Source organism: Scyliorhinus torazame, chromosome 7 (assembly GCF_047496885.1).
Source record: "Scyliorhinus torazame isolate Kashiwa2021f chromosome 7, sScyTor2.1, whole genome shotgun sequence".
Lineage (NCBI taxonomy): Eukaryota > Metazoa > Chordata > Chondrichthyes > Carcharhiniformes > Scyliorhinidae > Scyliorhinus > Scyliorhinus torazame.
In genome coordinates, this window is record NC_092713.1 from 267398562 (window position 1) to 267414421 (window position 15860).

General features: G+C 47.4%; 1 protein-coding gene across 2 annotated transcripts in view; it reads left to right on the forward strand.

The window, feature by feature from the left end:
* The window catches only part of LOC140427021 (cyclin-dependent kinase-like 3), a 325265-nt gene that overhangs the window by 140789 nt on the left and 168616 nt on the right, over positions 1 to 15860 (forward strand). For both annotated transcript variants that reach the window (XM_072512424.1, XM_072512425.1), the window contains exons 5-7: positions 1927 to 2039; positions 8900 to 9039; positions 14603 to 14691. In XM_072512424.1, the coding sequence (XP_072368525.1) occupies positions 1927 to 2039; positions 8900 to 9039; positions 14603 to 14691 (342 nt within the window). The remainder of the gene's footprint in view (positions 1 to 1926; positions 2040 to 8899; positions 9040 to 14602; positions 14692 to 15860) is intronic.

The window sequence follows — 15860 nt, forward strand, 5'->3', positions numbered from 1 at the left end:
CTGCATTCCTAATGTCATGAACCTGCCTGGAGACAGCAGTAGACAGTATTCAATTGGTATTAGAATGGTAGTTTAGATAATAAAGTGTGAATAGTTTATGGAGGAGAGACAGATTATAGACAATTGGGAAGATCACTAAGATATACATATGTTCATGGTTAGTGAAGGAAGTTGATGGGGGCAGACAGTAAAATACACAGAAGGTATAATCAAGGAACAACAAAGGTATAATTGCCCAGACTCTGGAAAGCCAGGAGAGTCAGTTACCATCTAGCAGTCTCAGAAGGTGGACAGGCCAGTTTCCAGCCACCAAGCCTGAAGGTCAAGGTTTCAGCAAACAAGTATCTAAGTCTTAGAGCCAAGGCAGTGCAGTAAATCTTCATAGCAACAGTTATAAAATATCTTCACTGGACCAGGAAAAAGACGGTTTCCAGATTTGAATAACATTCCTGTATTGTGTGGTAACAATAGCTGGTTATTCAATTGGATGTTCTTTGGGGAACAGGGGAAGTCTTACAGAGTTCAGGTATCACCAATATATTATATAACAAGGGGTACATTCTGTAGAAACAGTGTGTGTTTAATAATTCATACATCTGATTTACATGAGAGTAGAGTCATCCTGTTTGTGTGTAATTGTCTTTTCTTTACTTCAATAAATAGTCTTTAATAATTGTTACACGACTGGGCTAGTTATTCTCACTGGGGTTTCACTTGTCTCCTCACACCAAAACAAAACACAACTATACACCCCCATGAACTGGTGTTCCAAGTTGGGAAACCCCTGCAAATAACATCAGCGTGCTTTGTGACACCAATGAGTTACGATGTGGAGACTAGGGTTAGAGGATGGAAAATAATTGGATCAGGAAGTACAGATGTTATTCAATCTCCATTTCAAAGTCATCCTTTCTATCCTTATTTGTGTATTGGGCCTTGACTTTATTTTATAAATTATAGGTAAAAAGCAAAACAAATGGCAGTTGGGGAGCAGAGGGAGGCTAAATCGCTGGCTTTGAAAGCAGACCAAGGCAGGCCAGCAGCACGTACCAGCCTCCCCGAACAGGCGCCGGAATATGGCGACTCGGGGCTTTTCACAGTAACTTCATTTGAAGCCTACTTGTGACAATAAGTGATTTTCATTTCATTTTCATTTCATTTCATTCTCATAGTCATCTCCTCGTTGTTTGAGTATTCCCAAGCTGTAAACAATTTAAATCTTCTCTGTGGGTCCTCTCAATACAGAAGGGTCCGATGTGGGATCAGCATGGAACTGGCATTTCATGTGGTTGCTGTTGGTGCGTAGGGATAGAGTTGGTTAGAGCCTCAAATTTATTCTGCAGTACATGCTGAGAAACTGGGTCCCACAAAACAATAATTTATGTTCTTATGGTGATATTAAGAATCAGGACTGGTGAGGGGTTGTAGTGGCACCAGACAACTTTGCACAGGTGTTTAGCATCAGATGATTGTGGATGTGAGAACTTAAAAGAGAAAAACCCAACACAAAGCTTTAAAAAAAGCATAACAGGAAGTAAGATCTTGTTGACAGGAAGTGTGCAGTGATAAGATGTTGAATCTGTTGCAGATATGTGCATAAGATTACCCATATATTTTTTTTCTTTAAAATCAAGCACTAATCTAACCTGTTAAAAGGTCATAGAGAAACCTTTTAATTGTTTCTTAACAATTACTGTTAATTGCATTGATGTATATTATACCTGCGAAAATATTTAGAAAAGTAAAATAAATTATCACCTGCTCCAATAATGCATAAAATTACCACTCAATACAGTTTGCATGTGCTAGCTCCCATACACATGCAACTGAACACTTTAGTCTTTACATTCAAGGATGTTTCCCAGGAGATAATTGACGGATTCCGATAAAGTTTATTAAAACATTTCTTCATATTTTCTTCACAAGACCCGTGGACATTTGGGCGTTTGGATGTATGAGTATTGAAATGGCAACAGGAAATCCTTACCTGCCAGGAAACTCTGACTTAGATCAAATCCACAAGATAGTCACACAAGTGGGTGAGTACAAATCAAAAGACTTAATTATTATTGAAGGTCTATTGTACCAGTTATTCATGTAAACTGAACTATTTTTTTTAGTAATGTGCTGAAATGTAATATTAGCCATTAAAATGAGTATCCTTATAGGGTGATCATATAGCCCTCTTTAACCCTCACCATCCTTTCATATCACTCATTCCCTCAGTTTGCCTTCAAGGATTCATCAGTTAATACTACAGATCCTTCCCTAAGAACAAAGAAAAGAACAAAGAACAAGGAAAAGTACAGCACGGGAACAGGCCCTTCGGCCCTCCAAGCCTGCGCCGACCATGCTGCCCGTCTAAACTAAAAGCCTCTACATTCCTCTAAATCCCTTTCCCACTGTTTCCCCCCCATGCCCATTCATACCTGCCCACATTCCAGCATGGCCTTTCACACCCTTCTGCTCCATACACTCACCTATTCCACGGCTCCCACAGCATCTCTCCTTCTCCTACTATCACAACCTCCCTGCCCCCCACCCCCTTCCAGGCCTCCATACCCACCCCACCTCTTCAATCCTCTCCTCCCCAGCTAATCAATGCCCACCCCCTCCAACAGCCGCTTTTCCTCCCATTGGGTGCCCGAGGGCTGCTTCCTGACTTCTTGAGGAGGCACTTGGGGGGAGGCCGAGGTGCCCCGTCCCCCTCTTGTGTAGCCACAGCAAGGTCTCACCCATGGTCACAGCGATGGAGTGCAGCTCTGCACGCATCTCCGACAGAAACTGGAACCTCCCCATGCGGACTGCTATGCACGCACTGAGCAGAACCATTTAATCAGACCAGGTGGACTGACGCCTCCACCTCACATGCCACTTTGTTGAGGGCCTCCACCAATTCTGTCTGATGGCCCCCCCCACCTCTCAGTGTCTCTCCAGCATCTTGTGCTGGGCAAATCCCAGAGGCTTATTATTGGAGTCGGACATCACAGATGCCTCTTCCCCAGCAGTACTCTGAGTGCCAGTGAGATTGGATCCTCCCGCTGTGGGCACATATCTGTGCAGTGACCATCAGTATGTGAGGCCCTGCCTGAACTATATCTAGCACCCACCAAGGTGTGTATGGTGGAGGGTGCAGGTGACTGCTGTGATGGCTCTCAGGCACACTTTCCTCCTGCTCCCCAATGTCCTTGGTCCTCAGTGGGCTGGAGGTCTGCTGGACCAGGGAGTCATCTTCTGGCTTTCCCCTCTTCCTGCTGGCACTTGCAAGTGAGAGAGGAGATGGTGAATGACTGCCTGAGCTCTCTCTCCGTCTCCCCCTCTCTTCCCCCCTCTCTCACTCGCTCCCTCCAGAGGATTGAGCTCATGCATATAAAAGGATGTGGCTCACAGAGGCATGTCATTATTGGTGCTGCTGGTGCTTTAACACCTAACTTCCTTCCCCTGCCCCAGACAGCATCAGAGCTCTCTGTGTGGAAGGGTCAGGACCCATGGTTGCCTCTCCACCTGCAAACTAGATGGATTTCCTTATCGCGTTGGGTTGTTCTTATATACATGGGCTGCACGGATGGTGCCCTTGTCCTTGCCATTGAGGCCAATGTCCCCATTGCCATTCAGTGAAGTAAGTGTGAGAAGTTGAGGTTTCACTTACCCTAGTGGTGCAGATGTGGTCATTCACCCATTTCCGCAATTATAGGGCAGTTCTCCATGGACACTGACCATCTTGAGTGTCCTCCCATGTAGGGTTGGCCACATGGCTCGGCCTCCTCCTTCTATCTACAGGATGCCTCTCTTGTCCTCCACTGCATTCAGCAACACATGGAGAAAAGTGCCACTGAATGTGGAATCACCTCCTGCTCCCACAGTAGGGTCATGACAAAGAAATCGATGTGCCAGTGCCTTTTAAATAAAACACCCTAGGGGCAGCACGGTGGCGCAGTGCTTAGCTTTGCTGCCTCATGGCACTGAGATCTCAGGTTCGATCCCGGCTCTGGGTCACTGTCTGTGTGGAGTTTGCACAATCTCCCCGTGTTTGCGTGGGTTTCAACCCACAACCCAAAGATGTGCAGGCTAGGTGGATTGGCCACGCTAAATTGCCCCTTAATTGGAAAAAATGAATTGGGTACTCTAAATTTAAAAAAAAAAGGCACCCAGATATGATGGCAGGGTGCACATCTTCCACTGCACAATACGTCAAGAAACCACCCCCTGTATAGTTAATAAGAACAGCATGAGTGTTTCAGTGCAAATTCCCATTTCCCTCTGCAGCAGGAAGCACTCCTGCTTCTTGCACCTTCAATAGAAGTAGGCCTGGAATGGAAAATTCCAGCCATATTCCCGGGAGTCCAGGAACAGGTAAGTGTGGAGGTCTCAGGGTGGGGTTGGGAGGCCTGGGGGAGTGGGGGCGGGCGTTTGAGATGTGGGGGGTGTTGGGTTGGTGGAGAAATAGATGGGGAGGGAGGGGGGGTGAGGGGAGCATCTGTGCAGGGGCAGACCTTGTAAGGGTTTCCCAATGTTGAAAGGAAGCTGTTTATGGAGGCACCACTGCAGCCCCCTCACACCCCCACTCTTTCCTGATGCATGAGCAGGGTCACCTTTTGGGGCTTCCTTCTTGCTCATGAATTCCTCCCTCCAGCGTGAAAATTGAGGCTGGGTGGGAAACGACCCTTAGTCATTAATTGGCCACTTGAGCGTCAACTGGAGCAAGGGCAGGAGAGCCAGCCAAAACCTCACCCGTCCTAACATAAAAGTGCAGAGGGGTAGGAGCGGGTGGGAGTCAGGTGGGAAGGCCCTCTGATAAAGTTTGTTGCGCGGCCCCCGCAGACCCAATGTAAGGGAACGCAAAAATCTGTCCCATTAGTTGCGAGAAAAAATGAGAAACTTTATCCATCATACCTTACAATCCCGCTGAGAAGAATCCCTTAAAACCCACTCTCACTGGAGGGGTTTGGAAATTTGGACTCTGGATCCCAATATTTTTTCAGACCTGTCTTCGTAATTTAACCCTATAAAGCCTGATATAATTCTTGTGGAAAAAAAGCAAAAATACTGTGGATGCTGGAAATCTGAAATAAAAACAGAAAATGCTGGAAATACTCAGCGGGTAGGGCAGCATCTGTGGAGAGAGAGGGAAACAGAGCTAATGGTCTGGATTTTCCCCCAGTTGGGATGACCTAAGAACCCTTCGGAAACAGTTGGTGAGATCCAATTCTAAGATCCTTGCCCCCATCCCGGTTGATGTCAATTTTCGCTAAAGCAGGATAGGGGGCAGGTAGCCTGCTCACACGTCACCCTTTCTGGCTCCATTGCGGGGATGAGCAGTTTAAACCCCACCCTTGCAATTTTAGCATAGTTGGGCCCCTTCAGTAAGTCAACATGGTTCATGGTCTCTCCGAAGGGGCATAAACCGTGGGGAAGCCCCAGTCCCAAATGGGGAACTGGTCACTTGCTACTGGAATTCTTTCATTGACAGGCTTTGAAATACAAAAACCAAATGCCCGTTCATTTTCACTAGTTGGATTCTGTATCCTAAATTGGACCTGCTTTCACTAGGTTAATCCCAGAGCTGAAGGGGTTGGATTACGAGGAGAGGTTGAGTAGACTGGGACTGTACTCTTTGGAATTTAGAAGGATATGGGGGGGATCTTATAGAAACATATAAAATTCTGAAGGGAATAGATAGGATAGATGTGGGCAGGTTGTTTCCACTGGCGGGTGAAAGCAGAACTAGGGGGCATAGCCTCAAAATAAGGGGAAGTAGATTTAGGACTGAGTTTAGGAGGAACTTCTTCACCCAAAGGGTTGTGAATCTATGGAATTCCTTGCCCAGTGAAGCAGTTGAGGCTCCTTCATTAAATGTTTTTAAGATAAAGATAGATAGTTTTTTGAAGAAAAAGGAATAAAGGATTATGGGGTGGGATTGTCCCAGCCCCGCGCCAGGCCGGAGAATCCCCGCAATCGCGCCACGCCGCCCCAATGCCGGCACTGGATTCTCCGTGGAGCGGAGAATCGTCACCATTGGCGCCGGCGTGTTTGGCGCGGCGCCGGTCGCGGGCCGCTCTACGCGGCCGGGCCACCGATTCTCCAGCCCGGATGGGCCGAGCGGCCGCTCTAAAAAGGTAGAGTCCCGCCGGCGCCGTCCACACCTAGTCTGCGCGCAGGGTTGGGGGGCGGCCTGCCGGGGGGGGGGAAGCGGGGCTTTGACCTGGGGGGGGGGGGTCTCCGATGGGGCCTGGCTCGCCATCTGGGCCCACCGATCGGCGGGCTGGCCTCTCGTTCCCCGGGCCTATTTTCTTACGCACCGGCCCCTGAACCCCTGCGCCATGTTGCGCCAGGGCCAGCACGTTGAGGGAGGCCACCGCGCATGCGCGGGTTGGCGCGGCGCACAGTTTGCGCTGGGATGGGAGGCTGGAGCGGCGTGAACCGCTCCAGTGCTGTGCTGGCCCCCTGTAGGGGCCAGAATCGACAATGGCGTTTCCGACGGCGTGGACACTCTGCCGCCGAATGGAAGAATTCCGCCCATGGTGTTCGGGCCGGAAAGTGGAGCTGAGTCCATGAAAGATCAGCCATGATCTCATTGAATGGCGGAGCAGGCTCAATGGGACAGATGGCCTACTCCTGCTCCTAGTTCTTATGTTCTTACTGTCGTGACTGACACCTCTGGTGTAATAAAATGAAGTACTCTTTTAAAACAAAGAAAAAAACCTTCAGCTTGAATCAAGGCACTCATTGCAATGATGGTGATGCTACAAGGGGCAGTCAAGATGTTATAATTTAATTTTTAATTTTAATAATCTTTATTGTCTCAAGTTGGCTACATTGCAATGAAGTTACTGTGAAAATCCCCTAGTCGCCACACTCCGTCGCCTGTTCGGGTACACTGAGGGAGAATTCAGAATGTCCAATTCACCTAACAAGCACGTCTTTCGGGACTTGTGGGAGGAAACCATAATACCTGGAGGAAACCCATGCAGGCACGGGGGTGAACGTGCAGACTCCGCACAGTCAGTGACCCAAGCCGGGAATCGAACCTGGGACCCTGGCACTGTGAAGCATCAGTGCTAACCATTGTGCTAGACATGGATGGGGAGGAGGAATTTTAACAAAAAGCATAATTTCTGCTGATGATGCTGGGAGTTGGGGGTCAGCTATGATAGCTGCCGCAGTCCATACAGATTGTTTGCACTCATTGTGGACGTGAAGAATGGGCACCTTCCCAAAATACCAGTGTGTCCAGGAACTGTACTCTTGCAGGATAGAACAGGAGCCTGAGATGGGGTGGAAGTACTCAGCTGTAGCTCTCAGCTGTGAACGAAAGCTACACTTGCATCGGAACTTACTGCAAATGAAAGCGCCAAGAAGCACAGCGTCCTATTCAGAGCATTTGGGATTTGTAGGGACAGGGTGAGAAACTATAGGGCAAGAAATCTTTTAGCTCCATATCCACCAAATTGAAGAATTGTTAATGTGCAGCTCAGAGTCTGAACCAAGAAGTGGAAGCTAGCATACTGAATTTAATGTCAAGTCAGTTACAGGAAACAAGATAAAGAGAAATAAAAATTGGATTGAGAGAAAGGGAAAATAAAAGTCAAAGAAAATGTTAAGTATTTAAAATTTAAAATTTCGTTATCTTTTCAAATCTCAAACTATAATTAAAAACTGAAGGAATGAAACTCCATACTTTGAAAGGTTAATTCTCAATGCCAGTGAGGTTGTTTGGCAGGAATTAAGACTTACCACACTGTCAAAAGGCACTTACCCTAGAATAGGCCAGACCTAACATTTTCTGGCGCGTTTAGTTTATACCTATGGGGCAAGTACATTTCACACTGTTCAGAACCAGATGAAGAGATGCCATTTGCAGGATACGTTCGGAGGAATGTCTCACCCGAGGCAGTTATTTCCAAATTTCCACTTTTAACTGCTTATCTGCAATGACCAGAAGTTGTTGTCTGACTATAAAGAGCGGCGAGTGTTGTTAACCCCACCATTACGTTTGTAGCAAATCTGGGCAATGAACTACAAAACCCTGTGAGTGTAAACATAATGTAATCTTTAAGTTATGTGGCAATTCAGATAAATATTGTGGGCGCGATTCTCTGATGCCGCGCCGTTTGGGAGAATCGCCTGGGGCGCCATTTTTTCACGCGACGCCGGTCCGACGCCCTCCTGCGATGCACCCAAGCGGCGAGATCGGCACTATCTAGTTCTGCGCGGCACAGTCCGGTGAATCGCCTGAGACACCCAAAATGACGATTCTCCGCCACCCCCGCTATTCTCAGGCCCGGATGGGCTGAGGGGCCTGCCCAAAACGACGGCTTCCTGCCAGCGCCATCCACACCTGGTCGCTGCCGGCGGGAACAGCGTGGGAACGCTGGGAGTGCAGCCTGTGGGGGGGGGCGAGGGGGGTTCTTTCACCGGGGTAGGTCTCAAAAGGGGTCTGGCCCGCGATCGGTGCCCTCCGATCGGCGGGCCGGCCTCTCTGAAGGAGGACCTCCTTTCCTCCGCGCCGTGCAAGATCCATCGGACATCTTCTTGCGTGGCGGCCTCGGGGAGGACGGCAAACGCACATGCGCGGGGTGACGCCAGTTAGGCGTCGGATGACGCGGCGTTGCTTTTATGCGCCGCTAATGCTCAGCGCGCGCTGACGACGCTGCTTAACGACACGCCCCCCCCCCCGAGTTTCTCGCGGCCCCGATCCCAGCCCATTGTCGGGCCCTGAATCGAGACCGGGGCCTTTTCGCGCCGTCGTGAACCTCGACGGTGTTCACGACGGCGTGGGCACTTAGTCGCGGAAGCGGAGAATCGCGCCCAGTGTTTCAGAACTCTTACTATACTGTTTGTTGCAGTTAACTAACTTCTGCACTGCATTATTTTCATTCGCACTTTTTATTTTGAGCAGGAAATTTAACGCCGCGTCTCAAGAGTCTTTTTAGCAAAAATCCTACGTTTGCCGGGGTATGTCTACCAGACATCCAAAGACCGGAATCACCAGGAAAGCGACTGTTAAGATGTAATCCTTTGTTGACGGTGCTGGTAAAGGTAAAGTGAAGAGGGAGGCCATCATTAATCAGTTATCAGAGGCATGTGTTTTGTGATGTGTTTTGTGATTATGTAATTTTCTTAAAAAGGTAATTTTACTGAACTGAATGGCACCTAATTATTAAAATTACTGGTCTTTTTCAGTCCGCCTTTGTGACTGATCGAAGATCGCGAAATGTAGTCAATGTGGATCCAGGCATTTTCTCTCTATTTACCCTCCCCTCGTGTGGCATGATAGCATTCTATTCAAAGCACATCATCATCAGGAATGGTGAACTGTGAGGGGAACGTCTTTTCCAGCGTATCATTGAGAAAACAAAATAGAGGCTAAAATTTCCAAGCATTTCCAGCATACTTTCAGTTTCTACTGCAATTCTGGTGGGAATCCAGTTGAAAGGTTAAAAACATTTTTTATAAAATATATGTATTGGTTTTGCATCTACTTGCAAGGAACATAAAACAGAAATAATGAGAAATCAACACAGTGGGAATACGAAAGAAAAATAGACAAGTATGAAAACAAAGGTAACATATATACAGATATGGAGCCCCTAACTTTGAGCCCCCTGTGATCCGCTACCACAACCATACTGCATTAATTATCTGTATGTTGCCTCCTGGTATTAAAACATACATGGGGTCTGTTTGGTGGTGTTGTCATGGTCGCATCTATGTGCATTCGTGCCATTCTTTCTCTCTTGTTCCTCTGCCCTGTTTACCCCGTACGCGAGCTGGCGCCTCCCCTCTCACTTTCTCCTACTCCCTTCCCCCCCCCCTCTTCTATTCTTCCGAGTCATTGAATATTTCCCGTCAGTGTCGCCGAAAATCTTTATTGAAGTCCGCGACTGCGTGGAGTTGATGCTCTCCATGACTTTCCCCAGTTCTAGTGGCGCTTACAGCCCCTGTGTCTTTTCCTCCCCCACAGCTGGTATGTCCAGCCCGTCGAGAAACAGATTCACCTTTGAGTCCCCCTCCGGGTATTGGAGGCTCTACAGCTATCGATAGAAAGCCGTGAAGGCCTGATTGATTCTGTCTGATGCCGTGACTAGTTTGCCGTTCCTGTCCTTCACATGTGGCTGCCTGCTTTCTCAGGGAGTGAGCCAGCAGGCGGCTGGCCTTGTCTCCATTTTGATAAAAAGTCTCCTGTGTATGGTGCACTGCTTTCCTGGTGAAGAGCAGGTCAAATTCCAATTGTAGCTTTTCCAATTTGGTTTTTTACTCTCCTTCCTGTCCTAGAGTGCCCTGTACGCTATTATTTCCCCCTTATCACCTTCAGTGCCTCCCAGAATGGGGAGGGTGAGACCTCCCCATTCTGGCTGCAGATATGTACCCGTCGATGGCTTGTGACATTTTTTTGCAGAATGCCTTGTCAGCGAGGAGGGCTGTGTCCAGCCTCCATGGGGGGTGCTGGGCCCGGCCCGTCTCCACCCTCACATCCACGTAGTGTGGTGCATGGCCCAATATCACTATGAATGAGTATTCTGTCCCTACCACCCTTGGAAAGCACCAATTTACCCACTCCCAAAAAGTCGACTGGGACATACTTTGTGAGCTTAGGAGAAGAAGGAGAATGCCTCCTCCTTCAGGTGGTTGAACCGCCATGAGTCCACCCCCCATGTGCTCCATAAAGCTGTTCAATTCCTTTGACATCGCCAATTGTTTCCCTGATGTGGGACTGTATTTGTCCGTCATTGGGTCCTGTACACAGTTGATGTCTCCCCCCACGATGAGTTGGTGGGAGCATAGTTCAGCGATCTCCGCCATGTTTTTTTTTAATGAAGTCTGCGTCATTCCAGTTAGGGGTGTGTATATTCATAAATACCACCGATGTCACTTCCAGAACACTACTAACCATTACGTACCGTTCCCCCGGGTCCGTCACCATGTTCATCGCTGTGAAATTCGTCCTTTTACTGAACAGTCTGGCCTCCCCCTCGTACCGAAGCACGCTATCCAGCTCTTTCTTACCCTCAATCAGTTCTTCTCCCTCAGGTGTGTCTCTTTAAGGAAGACTATGTTGGCACTCAGGCTCTTTAGATGAGCGAAGACTCTGGGTCTTTTCACCGGGCTGTTGTGTTCCCTGATATTCCAGGTGGCTATTCTGATGAGCGGCTTCTTTAGCCCCCCCCTCCTGCAGGGTTAGCCATTCTTACCACATAGACGTGCCCCTGCACACCGGGGTTTCCCTTTGTTGAGGGCCATCCAAGGTGGCGGCCGTTGTCTTCTTTCTTCCCGCTGTCCCCATGTGCGAAATGTTGCAACCAGCATTCTACCCTCCCCTCTCCCCCCACCTAATCCCTGATCGCCCCCCTTTGTCCCTCTGCCTTTGCCGTTCCCTCGTCACTCTCCCCTTACCCCTGTTGCCTTCCCCCCCTTACAAACCCCCCTTTATCATTCAACCCTCCCTCCTCCCCTCTTCTGCCAGGCACTCCCTCCCTTCGGGAGCTGTGCCACGGCCCCCCATCATCTTACCTCCGTGCCTAGCATACTCTCCAGCATGGTGGCTCCCCTGGGAGCAGCTCCCTCTACCCTCAACCCGCTTTGTCCTTTCTCCCCCTCGTTCTTGTTTCAGTGTGGTCCCCACAAGTTGAGTAAGTGTTTAGACCAGAAAAAAAAAAATTTTGTTAAGAGTTGTTAGTTATCCATTATTGCTACCTTCCCAGCCTGTTTTTCTGGATGTACTCATTTGTGTATTCCAGTGTGTTGAAATAGTGCTCTTTGTTGCCGTAGGTTACCCAGAGTCTCGCTGGGTACAGCATGTCTAACCGCACCTTGTTTTTGAATAAAGCCGCCTTGGCTCCATTAAATTCCCCACGGCGCTTGGTCAGATCGGCCCCAATGGTCTGGTAGATGCGGATTGTATGTCCCTCCCATCTAGATGGTTGCGTGTTCCTCGCCCAGTTCAGCACCCTCTCTTTATCTTGAAGTTATGGAGCTTTGCTATGATTGGCCGTGGCGGTTCTCCTGCTTCGTGCCTTTGCCAGAATGACCTGTGGGCCCAGTGTACCTCTGGGGGCTTGGCGAAGCCTTCCCCTTCGACCACCTTTCCGAGCATCTGCACGGTATACTCTGTCTGGTTTCTGCCCTCTGAGCCCTCAGGTGGCCCGACAATTGTCAGGTTCTGGCAGTGGGACCTGTTCCCCTGATCTTCACCTGATCGTCCACTTTCCACTTGAGCGCTCTCTGGGTTCTTACCAACCTTGCCACCTTGGCCTCGAGCGAGGTGATCCGATTGCTCTGGTCGGTAGCACCGTCGTATTCTGTGACTTCAGTCTCCGCTCCGTTCTTTCCAACACCTCTTTTATGGGGACCAGAGAAGTTTCATGGCCGAAATGAGGTCCTCCTTTATCGAGTCTGTGTTTTTGGAGCTCTATTAAAAGAAGCTCCATCCACTGCTCTGTTTGTGGGTAGGTTGGTGATTGTGTTGGTGTTCCCATTCAGTCCGCCATGCTCTGCTCCGCATGTCTCTTCGCTCTGAGGTGTGGGTCTTACTTTCCCGACTTTTACTTTTACTTTTTTTCTTGGACGGTTGTTAGTTTTGGGTGAGGATGCTTTTTTTTTTGTTATTTTGGTATCCGAGTTACAGGTTAAAAGGGCCTAAATTGAAGTTCCCAAGGGAGAGCCACCTTTTGTGCGACTGCTCAGCACATTGCCACCACTGGAAGTCCCCAAAGAGTTACAAACTTGACCATAGCCTAGACCTCCGGTATTCTTTTTCCATAAAAATAATTGTCAATCCTCTGACAAATCTTCTTTTGTGGACCAGTGGGTTTGGGAGGGGAGGGGCAATTGACCCTACTATGAGGTTCAACATAAAGGAGTGGAAGAAAAAAATGAAAATATACCCAGGTGCCAGCTCAACGTTCAGACCAACAAGAAGAACCAGCAACAACAGAGCCCACAACTCTGACAGAACTGTGAACGAGATATGGACGAGTTAGAAGTTCTCCAGACTGCCTGAACTTTTAAATTCAAAGACTTGAAACAGAGAAATGGGGTTGTGATTATGTAGCAATCATCAAAGGTAGTAATAGTGATAATTTAGTAACAGCAATGTAAATGTATGGGAGTGAGACAATGTAAGGCAAGATTTAAACAAGTATAACTCCAAATATTTTGGATAACGATTGGGGGGAAGTTGTGTAGTATAAGGATCTGGTACATATCTAGTTTGGAAATCCCCAGCCTCCCTGCGGTGGGGTTTCCTGCAATAGAAGCGGCTCGCTATCGGCTGCTAGCGGGATCTTCCGGTCCCACTAAAGTCAATGGCGATTTAAATTCGCTGCCCCTGCCGCCATCAGAGAATCTGCGGCAGCTGTAGACTTTGGCGGGACCGGAAGATCCCGTCAGTGGGAAGGGCTGGAGAATTCCTCCCATAATGTCGGAATAAATACAGTACCATCCACACAGGGATACAAGGAGGCTCGTGACCCAGGGGTCGGTGTGGTGCTGAGCAGACGTGTTTGCCCTTTACTGCACGTGTAAGTAGGTTAGTAGTTAATAAAGACTTACAATTAACCTACTGAAGACAATGGAAACCTATTTAAGACAGACTAACGCTCCACTAGCACCCTCCATCACACATTCAAGTGGATGTAAAAGATCCTATGAAACAATTTGTAGAGAAGGGAGTTATTTTGAACTGTTCGACATTTTCAAATCAACCAATGCCACTAATAACAGAATATTGGTTCATTTGTCTCCTTGTTGCTTTGGGGCTCTTGCTCTCGCAACTTGCAACCGTGTTGACATAAATAACAATAGTGACTTAGAGTTTACAAGAAAGTCATTTTGTGGATAGAATTTTGGAGTGTTTCTGAGAGATGTAAAGGAAGGAAAGCAAAAGTTGCATTTATATAGCATCTTTCACAACCTCATATTGTGCCAAATGTGGCCTTACAGCCAATGAGGTACTTTTAAAACTGCGGTGATTATCACTGCGATGCATGAGGTGCGGCAGCCAACTTGTGCACAACCGGATCCCACAAACAGTGAAGTGACAATGGCCAGGCAAGCTGTTTCTTCCAGTGATGTTGTATAAAGGATAAAGACTGACCACAATGCCAGGGACAACTCACCCACTCTTCTTCAAAATAGTCCCATGGAGTCCCTCGTGCCCATCTTCAGGAGCAGACAGGTTTTAGCATCTCATTCGAAAAATGGCATCTGTGGCAGCTCTGCACTCTCTCAGTGGTCCACCTGGATATTTGTGCTCAGATCTCTGGAGTGGGAAGTAAATTTGCAATTTTGGTGAGCTACCACTGGAGCTAATGAAGTGCTTTAGATATCCACATAACTGTCTTCATTCTCAAACAAGGAAATTCCGTTTCCAAGGTGAGACACAATAATAAGGTATCTTTTTGAAACAAATTCTGTTGTTGAGTCCTAATTAAGAGGCTTAACCTCCTCGAATATCAGCTCCGACTCCTTTTGGATGCTTGACTAATTGACCCCTCTATGATTTAATTGTTGAGGTTTGGGTTTTTGGTCACTCATAACTGAGACACAATTACAGGTTTTGCTCGACAAAAATATTGATTGGACATTTATGATATTTCCTCAGAAATGCTTACAGATGGACCCAGACAAGAGATCTTCATGCACAGAACTGCTGAAAGCTGAATATTTCGCAGCAGATGGATTCTCAGAGAAGTGAGGACTTTTTAATTTGGAAGAAAAGCTATTTTCCTGGAAATCTAGAACAAAGTCTCTTCATTTTCTCCTAATTGATGAAATAGAGATTCACACATTTATTGGAATGTAACACCATAAAACATAATTGATTCTAATTCTTTAAAATGGTGATTGCATCAGACCCCTTTATTCGCCACCTTTCCCAATGAGTCACAAGCCACTTGCAGTCCAAGAAGGAAATTATGTGGAAGAAGGATAACGCACAGACTGGAACGCATGCTGCCGTCTTTTGTGGTGGTCCTCCTCATAGCCCAGCTTTACTACTGTAATAGGGAGGCAATGAATCAAAGTTAGGAGCTCTTCCACAAGGAGAAAGGAAAGATTGGAGGACCCCTCCCCTAAAACCGGAGTGCTTTTGTTTCCTTTCAGGGAAGGAAGCCTGTCACCCTTACCCATTTTTGGCTCATATGTTATTCCAGTCCCATGTTGTATTGTTGACTCTAAATGCCCTATAAAGTGGCTAGCAAACCATTAAATTGTAAAACAATAATTACTATGTTAATGCTGTACCTAACACCAAAGTGGAAGCCCTGTCATCACAAGGATTGCTTTGGTTCCTTCTGAGGGTATTTGAAGATGGACATTAAATGTGACCTTGCCTGTGTGACCCAGGTTCCAAGAACTAGCGAACAAAATCCTTACTCACCATTTTTGACTTTGCAAAGTCAAACAGCAGAGTTGTGATCATAACTGATTTTCCTAATGCCTCAGCTTGGTACAGGCACATTTGTACCACAGATTCCATGGTGTTTTATCTCAATGGTGATCAAAATTACCCTTCCTTGTCAGGTTCAGTACAGAGGGATTTAAACTCCTGGGACATTGAGGCCAGTTCTGGGTGACAAGCCAGACAAGTTACAAGTGCTTTCAGGGGAACCTTTTTTGCAATACATAAGAAAGCCAAAAAAGAGAAGTGGCAGTCCTGGACTTGGTTTTATGGAATGATGTGGGCAGGTGTAAGGGGTATCAGTAGGAAAGCATAATTCAGTCGGATTTCGTGTAGTTATGGAAAAAAAAGATGAAGATAGATCAGGAGTAAAAGTTCTCAATTGTGGAAAGGACAATTTTACTAAGCCGAGATGTGATTTGTTCGAAGTGAACTGGAAACAAGTGTCAGGGAAGTGAGA